Raw genomic sequence first — 15,017 nt, forward strand, 5'->3', positions numbered from 1 at the left:
CTCAAAAGCTGTTTAGTACGACAGAAGTTATCCCTTCACCCCAATCTCCTCCTAAAGGGACTATCAAACTGCACTTGAGTTTTTCCAAGTGTAATTGTTAGATACGGCACCAGAACACTTTGTACCACCAACCCCAGCTGTCCATTTAGTTGCTGTCTGCAGTGACCACAGCAGATAAGAGACTTTATCTTTAAGGAACACAAGGCACCCCACTGTTCTCAAGGTTGTTTTTTTTTTTTTTTTTTCCTGTGAAATACTTTTATTTTGGGTTTTTTTTCTGTGAAGTGCTTTTATTTTGGAGGGGATGTGGAGAGGGAGGTTGGGCCATACCTAGCTGTGCTCAGGGGTCACTCCTGGCAGCCATGGGGGCCATATGTGGTGTCTGGGACCCAGCCTGGTGTGTATCTTTGGCCCTCTGTAGGGTGTTTCAAATAGACCAGTTCAGAAACTCCTAGAATTATTCATCATCTCCAAAAGTGAAGTATATATAGATACAAGTTATACTTACAATTTCTCTTTCTGAAAAGAATCACAAAAATTGTGTTAAAATATCTAAATTGTGTTAAAATGTTCAATTTGGGAATTTTAAATTTATCAAGGCTAATTTTTTGGGGGGAATGGTGTGCCTCACCTATACTTAAGGCTTTCTCCTGGCTCTGGGATCACCCCTGTGGGCTCAGGATACCACAGAGGGTGCCAGTGGGGAAGCCCAGGCGGGCCAACACCCTACCCACTATACTGTTGCTCCAGTCCCTATTAAGGATAGATTTGTATGGCGTGTTTTCAATCACATAAAAAAGGTAGGCTGAAGAGATAAGACAGAGGTAAGGCGCTTGCCTTGCAGACTCCATCCGTGGTACCCCAAGGGTCCTCTAAGCTCTGCCAGGAATGATACCTGAATGCAGAGCCAGGAGTAAGCCCAAGAATTGCTGGGTGCAGCCAATATCCCCCAAACAACAAGAGGGTAGGTGTGGAGAAAACAAAGGGAGGTAATGGATAATGGACATATTTTGGTCTTGGTAGTGATAGTTTTCGGGCATATTTCACCCCAGACTCACTGTATATTTAAGTTCAGCTTTTTTTTCCAAACCAGTAATATTTTAGTAAATGGTTGGAAAGAGAGATGAATCATGAGTTAGCAACTTAAAGGGAGGAGCCTAGCACCTACATAACACCTAAACACTGCTTCTCTCTGCACCCCCCCACCCCCCACAGAAAAGTCCTGGGACAAAGTGGCCTCCACCCCCTCCAATTATTACTGAATAGAGCTGAATCAAGATAGTGAGGGGTTTTGTTTTTTAAAAGTTCAGACAACATAGATATGTGAGAGATTTAAGGATAAAAGAATTTCCCAAGCATCTTTAAAATTGGTTCTATTGAGACTGGAGCAAATAGTACAATGGGTAAGGCATTTGCCTTGCATGCAGCCAATCTAAATTCAATCCAGCATCACATACGGTCCCCTAGGCCCCCTTCAGGAGTGATCTCTGAAAGCAGAGCCAGGAGTAAGCCCTGAGCACTGCTGTGAGTGGCCCCAAACCAAAATAAATAAGTGAAAAAATAAAATCTGTTTCTACAGATTTATAGTACTCTTTCCCTTTTTAAGGCGGCTTAATTTATAAACTTGGCCTTGAATTATGAGAACCTTTAACCTGCAGGTCGAAGTTCTCAATGCACCATCAGAGCAATTATCTATATTCACAAATAAAGTTTCCTGCTCTGTACCAATTAGGTACAAGTTGCCACTACTAATTGATTTTTTATTTTCTAAACCGAGTGTGCCTATTAGTAATATCTAGGAACTTAATCAAGGACAACCACACATATCAATTACTAAACGTTTTAAAATATATTTCTAAACAGAATGGGCCGACTCAGTCACAGTAACTGATCTCCAGAGCAGAGCAACCCACAAAGACACAGCACTGATTTTTTTTCCCCCCATAATCAGGGGTGAAAAATATACAACTTGTTTCTGAACCAAAACCACAATTTCTGCAGTTTAAAATGTTTTACTGCTAATATGGCCCTGGTAGAAATTATGTAGTTTTATTTCCTTTTTAAAAAAAATTAAAAAAATTTCCTAAGACACTAAATCATCAATCTGGAATGTAGATTCTGAGCCGAAAGCAGCTCAGTTCACCTAGAAAGTAAAGAAAAAAATTCCCATCACCTGCGTCAGTAGGGCCTGAAAGGAGAGTAGTAGTGTGGGGAACCCCTGCTTTGGTACGGAGAATCACGGCCCCGGGACCCAGACCTAGACCGTGAGTAGCCATAGCTGGTGCTTCTCTCTGGATAAACTCGGATGTAGGAAGTTTCACCCTGAAATTCAAGAGAGGGATAAAGGTAAAAAAAATAAGACTCAGAACAAGGCCCACCAGACAAGAGAGCCGCTCGACAGCAGCAGTACCGAGCACGGGCCGTCTGCCCAGCCCAGCGTTATCTTACCGAACCCTGCCCTCACGCTACCAAGAGACACTGTTACTAGCTTCCCCCTTAGGTTCAGGAATCGAACCTAAGGTCTAAAAAATATGCAAAGTACATCCCTGGCCCCTTACCGGCCCACTTTAAGAATGAGGAGAGCTGGGCCAGAGAGTTCGCTCAAAGGGCCACAGCACATTCCTGGCATGCAGAGGTCTTGGTTCAATACCTGGCACAGCACATCCTTCCCTGAGCCCCACCAAGGTGGTCAGGGAGGTCCCCAGTGCTGCAGGACCCAATCAGTACTGGGCTATGAACACTGCTCAGCAGAACAATCCCCCACCCTGAGAACAGCTTGATATTATCATCTTCTCTAGGTGACAGAAGCATTCAATGTTAACTTCATGTGATAAATGCTCAAACACAAGCTATTACTATTAAGATTGCTGAAGTACTGCTACTGGTTCCTTCAAGCTAAGAATTGGCAAGGATGTCAAAAGTCCTATTTGGTATCTGAACCTCTAGATGGGAACCTATAGAGCCAGGTGTTAACATGCACTAAATACAGCTAGACTTGTAGCTAGATGCCCTAAATAGTATCATAATTTAGCTTGGGCAGGCCTTAAAAGTGGTGCCATTGTTGTGGTCACATTGTATATGGAAGAACCAATTTCAGAGAGGCCGAGCTAAGAAATGAATAAACAGCAGACGAGGCATGTTCAGGCCGGCCGAGCTACCCCTTTACCCTGTCAGTATTCTGAGGCGATCTAAAGATGCTAAGATGAAAGAAGGCAGGTGCTTTCCCCTGTGAAGTCATTAATTAGGATTTGCCCTTACTGAGGCCCTAGTTTGCAAGGTACCTGCAGTGTAAATGCTGTTTTGTCTCTGATCGTAAGTCCTAAAGAACAGTCTAAGTAAAAATCAATGGTGAGCCATGCAAGCCTCCAAGGCACTGGATTAGAGAATCTATAAAGATCTATAGAGAACTAAAGGAACTTTTAGAAATTCTTACCCCTCAGATGCCCTTAAACTTCATAGCAAGTCAGGGCAGGATATCCAGACAAGGGAAACTGTCTAATATTTTTTTAGTGAGGGCAGTTTTCATTGAACAAAACTTAGCTGTGGGGGAGGGAAAGAGAAACACTTATTCAACAGAGAACACCGCAGGGGCGCAGGAGAAGGGCTGGAACCATAGTACCATGGGTAGCATGCGGCTGAGCTGTGTTTGATCCCTGAGCCTACCAGGAGTGATCCCTGGTTGCAAAGCCACCACTGAGTGTGGCGCCAAAACAAAAACCCGAACCGAACAAAGCTACAGAGAGATCACGGGCACGTCTAATTCTATGTAATCTCAGTGTTACAGCCACCTTTCTAAAAGGAACAACGCAACGCCAAGAGCTAAGTCCTCAGTGAGTCAACTGGTCAGTCTTAAGAAAATGGTTAAAAAAAGTGAAGGTGTCGCAGATTTCAAAGAGGATCTTCCACTAGGTCAGTAGAAATGAACATGCCCACTCAGCCCCTACAGCATTACCTGGAGGAGGAGACTGGCTTGCAGGGCCCAGAGCAGACCCAGGACAGGGCAGTTGTAACCAGTAAATGGGTACTGCCGGTTAGTTACAACAGAACAGCTCACCAAGTGATGACAGACGCGTCAGTGCTCTCTCTGGGTCAGACACTATGACTGCAGTGTTCTCTTGTTATGACATTGCAGGTTTAGGCATGTTAAATTCCTTGGCTTTGCCGACTGTAGACTGTTAATAGTCTTCAAATGGCAAATGCCTGGCCTGCTGCTACTTGGCTAAGTTAGCTTCCTGTGGAGGGGCCTGGGCACTAGCTTACCGGAAGGTGGGGACCCACCTCATGAGAGCGGAATTTGGTGTCATCCAGTTTACGCAGGGCATATTCCATGTCTTCTTTTCTGAGATATTCAACCATCCCCATTCCGTCCTTCTGCACGTCAGCGTAACAGACATCTCCAGCTTCTCTCATGTGATCTTTCAGGTCCTGCCAGCTGCCTGACGGAGGAAGTCCTAAGCACAGAGAACACAGAAGACTACACTCTTACACATGTAAAATGCCCTGTAAAAGTCAGCAGTACCTAAAGTACTTTTTCTCGGGGCTGGAGAGATAGCACAGCGGGTAGGGCGTTTGCCTTGCACGCGGCCGACCCGGGTTCAAATCCCAGCATCCCATATGGTCCCCTGAGCATGGCCAGGGGTAATTCCTGAGTGCAGAGCCAGGAGTAACCCCTGTGCATCGCCAGGTGTGACCCAAAAAGCAAAAAAAAAAAAAAAAAAAAAAAGTACTTTTTCAGTTCACCACTATATATATATAAAATTTGGGGGTTTGGGGCCACACCCAACAGTGCTCAGGACTTACTCCTGGCTCTGCACTCAGGAATTACCCCTGGCCGTGCTCAGGGGACCATATGGGATGCTGGGATTTGAACCCGGGTCGGCCGCGTGCAAGGCAAACGCCCTCCCCGCTGTGCTATCTCTCCAGCCCCCCTAAAGTATTTTTTTAGTTCACCACTGTATATATATATATATAAAATTTTGGGGGTTGGGGCCACACCCAACAGTGCTCAGGACTTACTCCTGGCTCTGCACTCAGGGATCACTCCTATGCGGTGCCAGGAATCAAAGCAAGGTCAGCTACATGCCAAGGCAAGATTCCATCCCCAGCATCCCAGTGGTCCCGGGAGTATCTCTCAGACCCCTAATCATGACTTTTAAATCCAGGCTCCCCACATCACGAATCTTGGTGGGTGACACAAAACCAGCAAACACTGCAGTGACTACAGGGCTGGAGAGAGCGCGGAGGGCCGAGGCGCACGCTTGTCGTGTGGAAGCCTACATTTGATTCTTGGCACTACACGATCCCCGAACACTGCCAGGAGCAATCCTCCAGCACTGAGCTGGAACAGCCCGAGAAACACAGGTTATGGGCCCAAAACAGGAAAGAGAAAGAGGCAGGTCTTGACGCAGGGATGTGGCTCAGCCGTGGAGCAGTACGTGAGGCCCCGAGTTCTAGCCAAGCACCAACACACAAAAAAGCTGGTCCTCAGTTAATCATCCAGATGCAAAGCCCTTTCAACGGAGCAAGAAATATGATGAACAAGAGATCTGGTAATACCAAATCTGGTGTCTGAGTTCCAAATATTTGAGTCTCCTAAGTTCTGCTGTTTTCCAGTATGAAATGTGTAATGCCAACTATTTGTTGTCTAAACACCCAGGTCATGGGAATGCTAAAGCTATCCAATGATAAAACCAAAGTATAGATAGCACAATAAAAATATATGGATTTTTTTTTTTTTTTTTGGCTTTTTGGGTCACACCTGGCGATGCACAGGGGTTACTCCTGGCTTATGCACTCAGGAATTAACTCCTGGCAGTGCTCAGGGGACCATATGGGATGGTCCGGGACTCGAAACAGGGCCCGCAGTGTGCAAGGCAAATGTCCTACTTGCTGTGCTATCGCTCCAGCCCCCAAAAATATATGGATTTTTTTTTTGCAGCACAAATGACTGACAAGTTAGACAAAGCAGCTCTTTAAAGACCACCAATATTCTTCAGTACATTGCAGGGATAAGGTAAGACTCGGATGCCAGAACTAGCTGGGAGTTCTACAGCCCTACTTGGTGTCGTGAGAGAGAAATGTACTCCACTCTCAGAGGCTCTGTTTATTCCTCACTGCTCAGGACTACAGCCATGTCCTAATAATTTCCTAAGCAGGATTTCAGAGGAGCATGAAGAAGTAAAAATAAAGTTATGTATGACATCGTGAAGAGGTAAGAGTTCTAGGATTAAATGACTACAAAGAGAGCTAAGGAAGAAAAGGGTGTGTGGCCCCAAACCACACATGCTAGGTAGGTCATATCTGATATGGAAACTATCACCTTTTCTCTTTTGTTTTTGGCACTTGGACCACACCTGGCTCAGGGCTTATTCCTGGTACTGTGCCTATAGGGATCAATCACTTCCGGCATTGCTCGGTCGAACATTGGGATGCTAGGGATGGAACCGGCTGTGTGCAAAAGAAATGCCCTACCCCGCTCTACTATGGCTTCGGCCCATAAAGCATCACTTTATGCACAATGGTGCTTGCCATGATAGTATGTGACAGTCACATCTAAGAAGCACCATACTTTTTGTTGTTCTGGACCACATCTGACTGTGCTCAGAGCTTACTCCTTGCTCTGCACTCAGGGATCACTCCAGATGGAGCACAATGAACCATATGGGATGTCGGGTACCAAACCTGGGTGAGCCAGGTGATAAGGAACTCTCCCCACCTGCTGTCTTATCTCTCTAAGCTCCATGCAGTCATTTGATGCATTTCATCTCACCAGGGCCCTAAAATTCCTAAGATCTCACATCTTTACCACTGTATTAGTATTCTGAAGAGAGGCTGGAGATGGGGCTCAATGGTAGAGGGTATGCTTTGGCTTCAATCCCCAGCACAACTTTGAAAAATGAACCCAAGAGCATGCCTTGCACTCAATCCCTGGTACAGCTTTGAAGAAATAACAAAGATTCATTAATGTGGGACTGGAGTGATAGTGCAGTAGGCAGGGCGTTTGCCTTGCATGTGGCCAACCAGGTTCGATCCCAGCATCCCATATGGTCTCCCGAGCCCCACCAGGAGCCAGGAGTAACCCCTGAACATTGCCAGGTGGAAGTAACCCAAAAAGGGGAAAAAAAAAAAACCCACAATAATGCATAAATCTCTGAGCTTAGCATTTTGTCACTGTTAAGCTAGACATTTTATGCTACACTTTATAATATAATTCACAGAACTTCAAGTTGTTATTGCTTTTTGGGTCACACCAGGCTGTACTTAGGGCTTCTATCTGGGCTCAGGAAATTGTTAAATGAACAACTGCTACGGAATTGAACCCAGGTCAGCCAGATACAAGATAAAGATCTTATCCACTGTACTACTCTCTGGCCCAGTTAATACACTTTTATATAATTTCAAAAACACCAACAAATCTGACTCATAGAACATATTCCTAGCAAATTCAATGACAGACATTTCAAAAGAAAGTCTCTCTAGAATTCTAATTCAAAGTATTTTTAATTTCTTGTCCATTCAATACTAAAAACTTCTTTTTTTTTTTTTTTGCCTTTTGGGGTCACACCTGGCAATGCTCAGGGGACCATATGGGATGCCAGGGATCGAACCTGGGTCGGCCACATTCAAGGCAAAAGCCCTACCTGCCTGTACTATCACTCTGGCCCCAATACTAGAAACTTTTTTTTTTTGCTTTTTGGGTCATACCCAGTGATGCACAGGGGTCACTCCTGGCTCATGCACTCAGTAATTACTACTGGCAGTGCTCAGGGGACCATATGAGATGCTGGGTATCAAACCTGAGTAGGCTGCATGCAAGGTAAAACGCCCTACCCACTGTGCTATCACTCCAGCCCCCCTAACACTAGAAACTTTTTTTTTTCTTTTTGAGTCACACCCAGAGATGCACAGGGGTCACTCCTGGCTCTGCACTCAGGAATTACCTCTGGCGGTGCTTAGGGGACCATATGGGATGCTGGGAATCGAACCCGGGTCGGCCATATGCAGGCAAATGCCCTCCCTGCTGTGCTTTGCTCCAGCCCCAACACTAGAAACTTTTAAAGAACCTCATAGAACCAAAGAAATAATACAGCAGGTAAAACATCTGGCTTACTTTGCAAGCACCACATCTGGTTCTGTGCCCCACTAGGAGTGATCCCTGACTGAGCAGTTAGATATAAACCCTAAGCACTGTCAGGTTGATCCAAAAACAAAAACTCAAATTAGGGGCCAGAGCAACAAATAGGGGTAGGGCATTTTGCCTTGCACAAAGCTAACCAAGTTCGATTCCGAGCATACGGTCCCCCAAGCCCACCAGGAGTGATCCCTTAGGGCAGAGCCAGATGTATGCCCCGAGCACCACCGAATGTGGCCCACAAACAAACAAACAAACAAAATTCTGATTGAAAAATGGGCTTTGGGGCCTGGAGTCATAGTATGGTGGGTAGGGCGCCTGCCTTGCTGGTGGCCAACCCAGGTTTAATCCTCGGTACCCCATATAGTCCCCAAAACCTGCCAAGAGTGATCCCTGAGCACTGAGTCAGGAGTAAATCTTGAGATTACCAGGTGTGGCCCAAAAAAACAGAAAAGAAAATAAAGAGAAGAAAGAAGGGAAAGAAGGAAAGAAAGAAAGAAAGAAAGAAAGAAAGAAAGAAAGAAAGAAAGAAAGAAAGAAAGAAAGAAAGAAAGAAAGAAAGAAAAGGAAGGAAAGAAAGAGAAAGAAAGAAAGAAAGAAAGAAAGAAAGAAAGAAAGAAAGAAAGAAAGAAAGAAAGAAAGAAAGAAAAAGAAAGAGAAAGAAAAGAAAAGAAAAGAAAAGAAAAGAAAGTGTATAAAAATAAAAAGAAAAGGCGCGGGCGAGGGAAGGGACGCCTCACCGCACCGAGCCAGGCCCAGGGCCTAGGGCAGCAGCTGTCTCTCCCGCCACCCGAGTTCGGTAGCCTCCGGCCGCTTCCCCCACCCCGGGGAGGTTGATGGCGAAGATATGGCAGGCGAAGGAAGGAATGGAGCCATGATGGTTGGTCTCACTTGCAGTTTATTCCAATCTTCCCTCTATACACTCTCCCTCCTATACACTTTCCGCCCCCTATACACTCTCCGCCGCTCTACACCTTTCTGGGCCCTCACCTTCTCTCAGAACCCCTTTTATTCATCATGGCCCTTCCAAAGGGCGCAATACATTGACGTCACCAAAAGCACCAAAAGATCTTACAGGAAGAACACTGTGGCAACATAATTCTCTTGTATCTGCAGGCCCTTAATCTAGGCCCCCGGAAAGAAGATACAAAACCAAAACCGAAGCCTTCATTGGGCTGAAAGCACTCAGATTTACAGCCCAAATACCGGGCTGGGCTGCAGCAAGAAATCTACATGTCAATTACAAACTAGACAGCACCTGAAATTTACATCCCAAAGACTAGGCTGGGCCAGAGCCTGGAATCTACAATGTCAAGTCAAGCCTGGCTAGCACCTAAGTACTTCGGGTCAAAGATCAGCTAGGTTTCTGTGACAAAAGGTTTCTGTGACAAAACTCCAGAAGGCAGCTGGAAAAGGGGAAATATTCCAACAGAAAGAGGTTTGTTTTACCAATGCCATGCCACAATGCAACTTCGTTAGATACAGGCTCTCTGCAAGCAGGGCAGGCTTTAGATTTCCCCACACACAGGTTACTGGAATGAAAGCCCTATGTAGCCCAGGCACTGAAAAATAATACCTAACATTTCTTGGAGGCCAGACTCTGCTAAGTAGTTTACATGCTTCATTTCATTCTATTTGAAAGCAACATACCTGAAACAAGGACTCGGAAATCGGATCTTCTTGTAGGAGGCCCGTTCCTCCCACCGCGGGGCCACCCACCCCGACTGCCGTAAGTCCTGGGGAACTCCACACGAAGCCGGCACTGGCCATAATCATAGCCATTCCTTCCATAAATCGCATCCTCGGCATCTCTGCAAGAAAAGTTTAAGTTAATGCTACTCAGAAGATTGAACTGTTTCACAGGAAGGGGCATGAAGAGGGAAATGAAATACTTTACAAAACAGGAACTCCGGGGTGGACCTACAGTACAGCAGGTACTTTGCTTGCAAAGGGTGTTTGCCTTGCACATGGCCAACCCGGGTTCGATGCCCGGCATCCCGTATGATCCTCCAAGCACCGCCAGGAGTAATTCTTGAGTGCAGAGCCAGGACAAACCCCTGAGCACTACCGGTGTGACCCAAAAAGCAAAACAACAGAAAACCAGAACAGGAACTCAGTGTATCCCCGCTTTGGTTTGATAGTGAAATGGTATTGGTCATACTAGAATTAAGCTTGACAGCTGTCACACAGTTTCCTAGGCATGGAACACTGAAAATGGGTGGACAGTATTCATTAAAACGGACAAACCCATTGTAGGAATACTAAGGGTTCGGAAGGGCACACACTTATAGACATGATTTGTTTCGCTAATAAAATCATTTCTCTAATCTTAGTGAGAAGTTCTCAAAGTGCAAACCAAGTGTGATTAGTCTTAGTTCTTCCACCAGGTCTAGTTCCATCAGTTGAAAGAATGGGGAATTTTTTTTTTTTTTTTTTTACTAAGAGGGATAAGCTAAAATAATAAATGAAATGCCACATGTGCTCCTTGAGCAAAGAGTCAGGACCAAGCCCTGAGCGCAGCAGAGTATCACCCAGTACAGGTCGAGTCAGAAGGCACCAGTGAAAGCCCCGGCACTACCAGGTCTATGAGCATCACCAAGAGTAACTGTGAGCACTAAGCTGGGACAGGCCCAAAAATCAATTAATCACAGAGATGGGGGGCCACAGTTGAACTATACAGTGCATGCTTCACATGTGTGAGTTTGTGCTTGATCTCTCCCCACCTCACCCCCAAATGGCTGAGCAAGGCTCAAAGACAAATGTAAAATAAGTGTTTTCTTAGGCTCTCCTAATTCTCAGATGTACTTTTTCAGGATGGTTTGGAGACTTAGTTGTCAAAACTGAGTACAATTTTCACTCCAAAAGGGTGTTTTGTTGTTTTTTTTTTTTTGCTTTTTGGGTCACACCCAGCGATGCACAGGGGTTACTCCTGGCTCTGCACTCAGGAATTACTCCTAGCGGTGCTCAGGGGATCATATGGGATGCTGGGATTCGAACCTGGGTCAGCCGCGTGCAAGGCAAACGCCCTACCCGCTGTGCTATCATTCCAGCCCCTAAAAGGGTAAGTATTTAAAGTTACTTTTAGAGGGTTAGAGAGGGAGAGTGTAGTGGATAAGGCTCTTCTTGCCTTGCAAACCGACAACCAGGGTTTGATCCCCAGCATCCCATATGGTCTCCTGAGCATAGCTAGGGTGATTCCTGAGTGCAGAGCTGCCAGGAGTAGCCAATGAGAATTGTCAAATGTGGCCCAAAAAACAAAACAAAACAAAATAAAGTTACTTTCAGGAACCTGAAAGTAGGGTGCTTTCCTTGCACATAGTCAGGAACCTGAAAGTAGGGTGCTTTCCTTGCACATAGTCACCTGGGGTTTGATTCCCAGACCTCATATGATGCCCTGAGCACCAGCAAGAATAATCTCTGAGCACTGGCAGGTGTGCCTCAACACAAAAACAAATCTACTTAGAGGCAAAAGAGATAATACAGTGGGCACGCAGTAAGCATGCCTTCCGCCCGCTGGCCCGGGTTCCATCCCCAGCACCTTGTAGTTCCAAGCCTTCCTGGGCATGAAGCCAGGAGTAAGGCTGAGCATCACTAGCAAAAACCAAAAATAAAGTTACTTTCCAAGGGCTCCAATAAAGGAAACTTAGTTTTCTAGTATTGGACAAAAGTAACAGCCTCAGTGCCTGGGGTGAGGAGCAGAGCCAAGATGCATTAATAACAAAGGCATCGATTCAGTCAGTCTTCACATAAATGCTTATACAGGTTCTAGAGAACTAAAAGCGACTACACCAGGCGCCAGAGACAGCACACCTGGAAGGAGCCCGCCTGCACTCCTGGGTTGGATCCCGAGGGTCCCAAACAGTGCCCAGAGCACAGCCAAAGCAACTCCTGAACGCAGAACCAGGAGTCACCCCTGAGCATGGCCGGTGTGGCCCCCAAACAAACAAAACTAAGCTACCAGATCACATCAATACGATCTGTATTTTACGTCTGGGGGCTACATTTATAAACCGGGGAGCGGCAGCGCAGCTACGGCTCAAGAGCCGACTTTCCAAACTGACCCGAGTTCAAATTCTTCTCCCTAATAGCTGCGTTTGTGCGTAATCAAGTCTCTCCATCTCTAAGTGCGAGCCCTGTGCCCACCTCCCGAGGTTACCACGGGACATGCATACATAAGATACTAGGTGTGCAGCGCAGTGCCCGAATCGTGCCTTCTAGCTATGTCAAAAGATAGGTCTTGAGAAAGCAACCAGGAAGAGGACAATGTAGCACTGTCTTACAACACGCTTCCACCCTCAAACGCACGAGAGAACCCAGGCCCAACCTTGACCCCTGGCTGGCCGCCCCTTTCAGCGACAACTCCCTCCATCTGAGGCTCCCCACCCCCCACCCCCGGGCTCTCGGCCGCCCGCTGAAAAGGCCAGGTCCACCCACGGCCCGGCTGCCCGAACACGCCCGGGGACCGTTACCCCCCGGGAAAGGCGCCCCCCTCTCCTCCCCCGGCGAGACTCCGGCCACGGCGGCCGAGGGTCTCCCTAAACGACGCTGGAGGGGGCGCCCGCATCTCCCCGACTCCCCCCTCCCCCAGGGACCCCGCTGACAGTTTTCCCAAGTTTCGCTCCACGCCCGGGCGCGGGCCCAGCGGGCGGAACGGGGTCCGGGGCTGGGACTGGGGGTGGGGGGCGCGCGAAGGCCGGGGGCCCGGGGGGTCCGTTCGCTTCGGGGGGGGACACCCCCGAGGGCGTCCCGCTAACGGCGCGCCCGGGCTGGGGGAGGGGTGGCCGGGGCGGGCCCGGGGCCCCCCGCGTCCTCCCCCCCGGGCCGGCCGCCTCCCCGACTTCAGGCCGCCCCTGCAGCCCGGGGGCGCGGACACGGCCCCGCCGGGGCCGGCGCGGTGGGGCCATCCGCAGGCCCCGCTTTTGTGTGTCTCCGAACAGAATTAGGGAAATTACAAAAAAAAAAAAAAAAAAAGTTAAGGCTGGAGGAAGTGACGCGGGCGCGGCGGCCGGCGGGGCGCGGAGGCCCGGGGGCGCCGCGCGGGGCGGCGCGGGGGGAGGGGCGGCGCGGGGCTCACCGGGGGTCCTCGAAGCGCACGAAGGCGAAGGGCACGAGGCCGTGCCGGTTCTTGAGCTCGATCTCGCGGATGCGGCCGTACTTGTAGAACAGGTCCTCCAGGTCCTTCTCGCGCACGTCGGTCGGAAGGTTCCCCACGTAGATGCGCCCGTCGCCCTCGCCGCCGCGCTCGTCCGCCCAGCCCGACATCCGCACCGCCCGACGCCGCGGGCCCGCCGCAGCCCCGCCGCCGCCGCCGCCGCCGCCGCCGCCGCTCAGCCCGGGTCCCCCGCAGCGTCCCCGCGGGCTCCGAGGCGCTCAGCCGCGCTGCATTGTGGGAGCGACGAGCGGAAGCCCGGGCCCGGCGCCGGCCCGAGGAAGCCTCTTAAAGGGGCCGCGGCGGCCAGGCCGGCGCCTGCGCACTAGGCGGCGGCGGCGGCGGCGGGCGCTGGCGCCTGCCGACTCCTGCGCGCCCCCGCCCACGGAAAGCGAGTCGCTCGCGGCGTGCGTGGATCTGGGGTGGGCGACCCTAGTTCCCGCGGCCTCGGTCCTCCCGCTCTCCTCCCCACGTAGCGCTGCTGACTCAGGCTTTTGTGAGCACTCACTGGGATGACGCGGGGGGCGCCCGGGTGGGCCCCCGCGCGCTGTCACTCGGCCCGCGGGCTGCTGGAGGGAGGGAGCGAGGCGGCGGCCGCAGGCTGACCCCGCTGCGGCCTGGACGAGTCCCGCACGTGTCCCCGACGGCTGGGCTGGGCGGGCCGTCGCGGCCCCTAGACTCAGGTTAGTAGCACTTAGAGACCCCCCCCTCCCGCCCCCAGTGTCCCCTGGCTCGGGGCGGGGGGCTCTTACGTCCCCGGAGGACTCGGGCTTAACGTTCCCCAAGGTGGACGGGACCGCTCACTTTCGCATTTTTTTTTTTTCCGTTTTCACCAGTTTTATTCACGATTGCACGTAAAGTCTTTGTCGGAGCAATTAGGCAAGAAAGAGAAATTAAGGGATTTCAGAACAGAAAATCAACTATCATTGTTTAAAGATGACATATTATAATTAGAAAACTCTATTAACCTTTCTTTTAAAAATTTTTTTTCTTTAATTTATTTTTTCTTTTTTGGCTTGTTTGTTTTGCATTTGTTTGGGGGCCAAACCTGGCGATTATCAGACTTAATCCTGGCGATTCTCGAGGGTTAATCCTGGCTCCTGCGTGCAGGATTTTCTCCCGGGGGCGCTCGGGGGGGGGGGGGGGACCGAATGGGATGCCCGGGATCGAACCCGGGTCGCGGCGCGCGCCTCTAGTGCTGCCCGCCCCGCCCCGCCCCGCCCTGCCCCGCCCCGCCCGGCCCTTGGTGCCGGGAATGCGCGCCCGGCCCGGAGGGTCCCAGAGCCCCGCCCCCGCCCGCGTGCTGGCGGCCCGGGAGCCCCGCGTTGCACCTGCCGGCTTAGATCATCTCTCGGTTGAAGCGGCTTTTCGGCCCACGCGGTTCCGAGCCCACACCCGGCCTCTCCCCGGGCAGGGAAGGTGGGTGCCCGCCCGAGAGCGGGGCCCGCCCGAGGTTGCTGCACGCTCTAGCTGCCGGACTCCGTGCTTTCACTGTGCCCTGCATCCTGTATAGTTTGAATTTTTCATAATGTGGACAGGAGGGGGAATGTGTGAAATTTTTTTTGTTGTTTGGGCCTGGGGGACGGTCCACAGCCAGCCGTGTTCAGGGCTTACTCCTACTTCCAGCACCTCACGCACACAGTTCTGGATTTTGAACCCAGGTCGGTCACCTGCAAAGCGAGTGCCTTAACCACTGCAACTTTTCTTTCGGGCTCTCTGAAGCTTCTTTTTCATTTG

The 15,017-nt window shown here is 49.8% G+C and overlaps 1 protein-coding gene across 1 annotated transcript; it reads right to left on the reverse strand.

The window, feature by feature from the left end:
• Positions 1–1,826: 1,826 nt before the first annotated feature.
• SRSF9 (serine and arginine rich splicing factor 9) lies at positions 1,827–13,492 on the reverse strand. The gene is made up of 4 exons (XM_055146647.1): positions 13,206–13,492; positions 9,782–9,942; positions 4,279–4,451; positions 1,827–2,322 (listed from the first exon to the last, which is right to left on the reverse strand). Exons 1-4 carry the CDS (start codon positions 13,391–13,393, stop codon positions 2,179–2,181), a joined length of 666 nt encoding a protein of 221 aa, XP_055002622.1. The 5' UTR covers positions 13,394–13,492; the 3' UTR covers positions 1,827–2,178.
• Positions 13,493–15,017: the final 1,525 nt, after the last annotated feature.

The sequence above is a fragment of the Sorex araneus genome, chromosome 9 (assembly GCF_027595985.1).
Source record: "Sorex araneus isolate mSorAra2 chromosome 9, mSorAra2.pri, whole genome shotgun sequence".
Taxonomy (NCBI): domain Eukaryota; kingdom Metazoa; phylum Chordata; class Mammalia; order Eulipotyphla; family Soricidae; genus Sorex; species Sorex araneus.

What these genes read in the sequence shown, in the direction of transcription:
- SRSF9 (XM_055146647.1), bottom strand. Translation starts at nt 13,393, where the DNA reads ATGTCGGGCTGGGCGGACGAGCGCGGCGGCGAGGGCGACGGGCGCATC. An exon ending in GTGCGCTTCGAGGACCCCCG is followed by an intron (nt 9,943 to 13,205) that starts GTGAGCCCCGCG and finishes CTTTTCTTGCAG; the next exon opens with AGATGCCGAGGATGCGATTT. An exon ending in CCAAATTCCGCTCTCATGAG is followed by an intron (nt 2,323 to 4,278) that starts GTGGGTCCCCAC and finishes CTTGAATTTCAG; the next exon opens with GGTGAAACTTCCTACATCCG.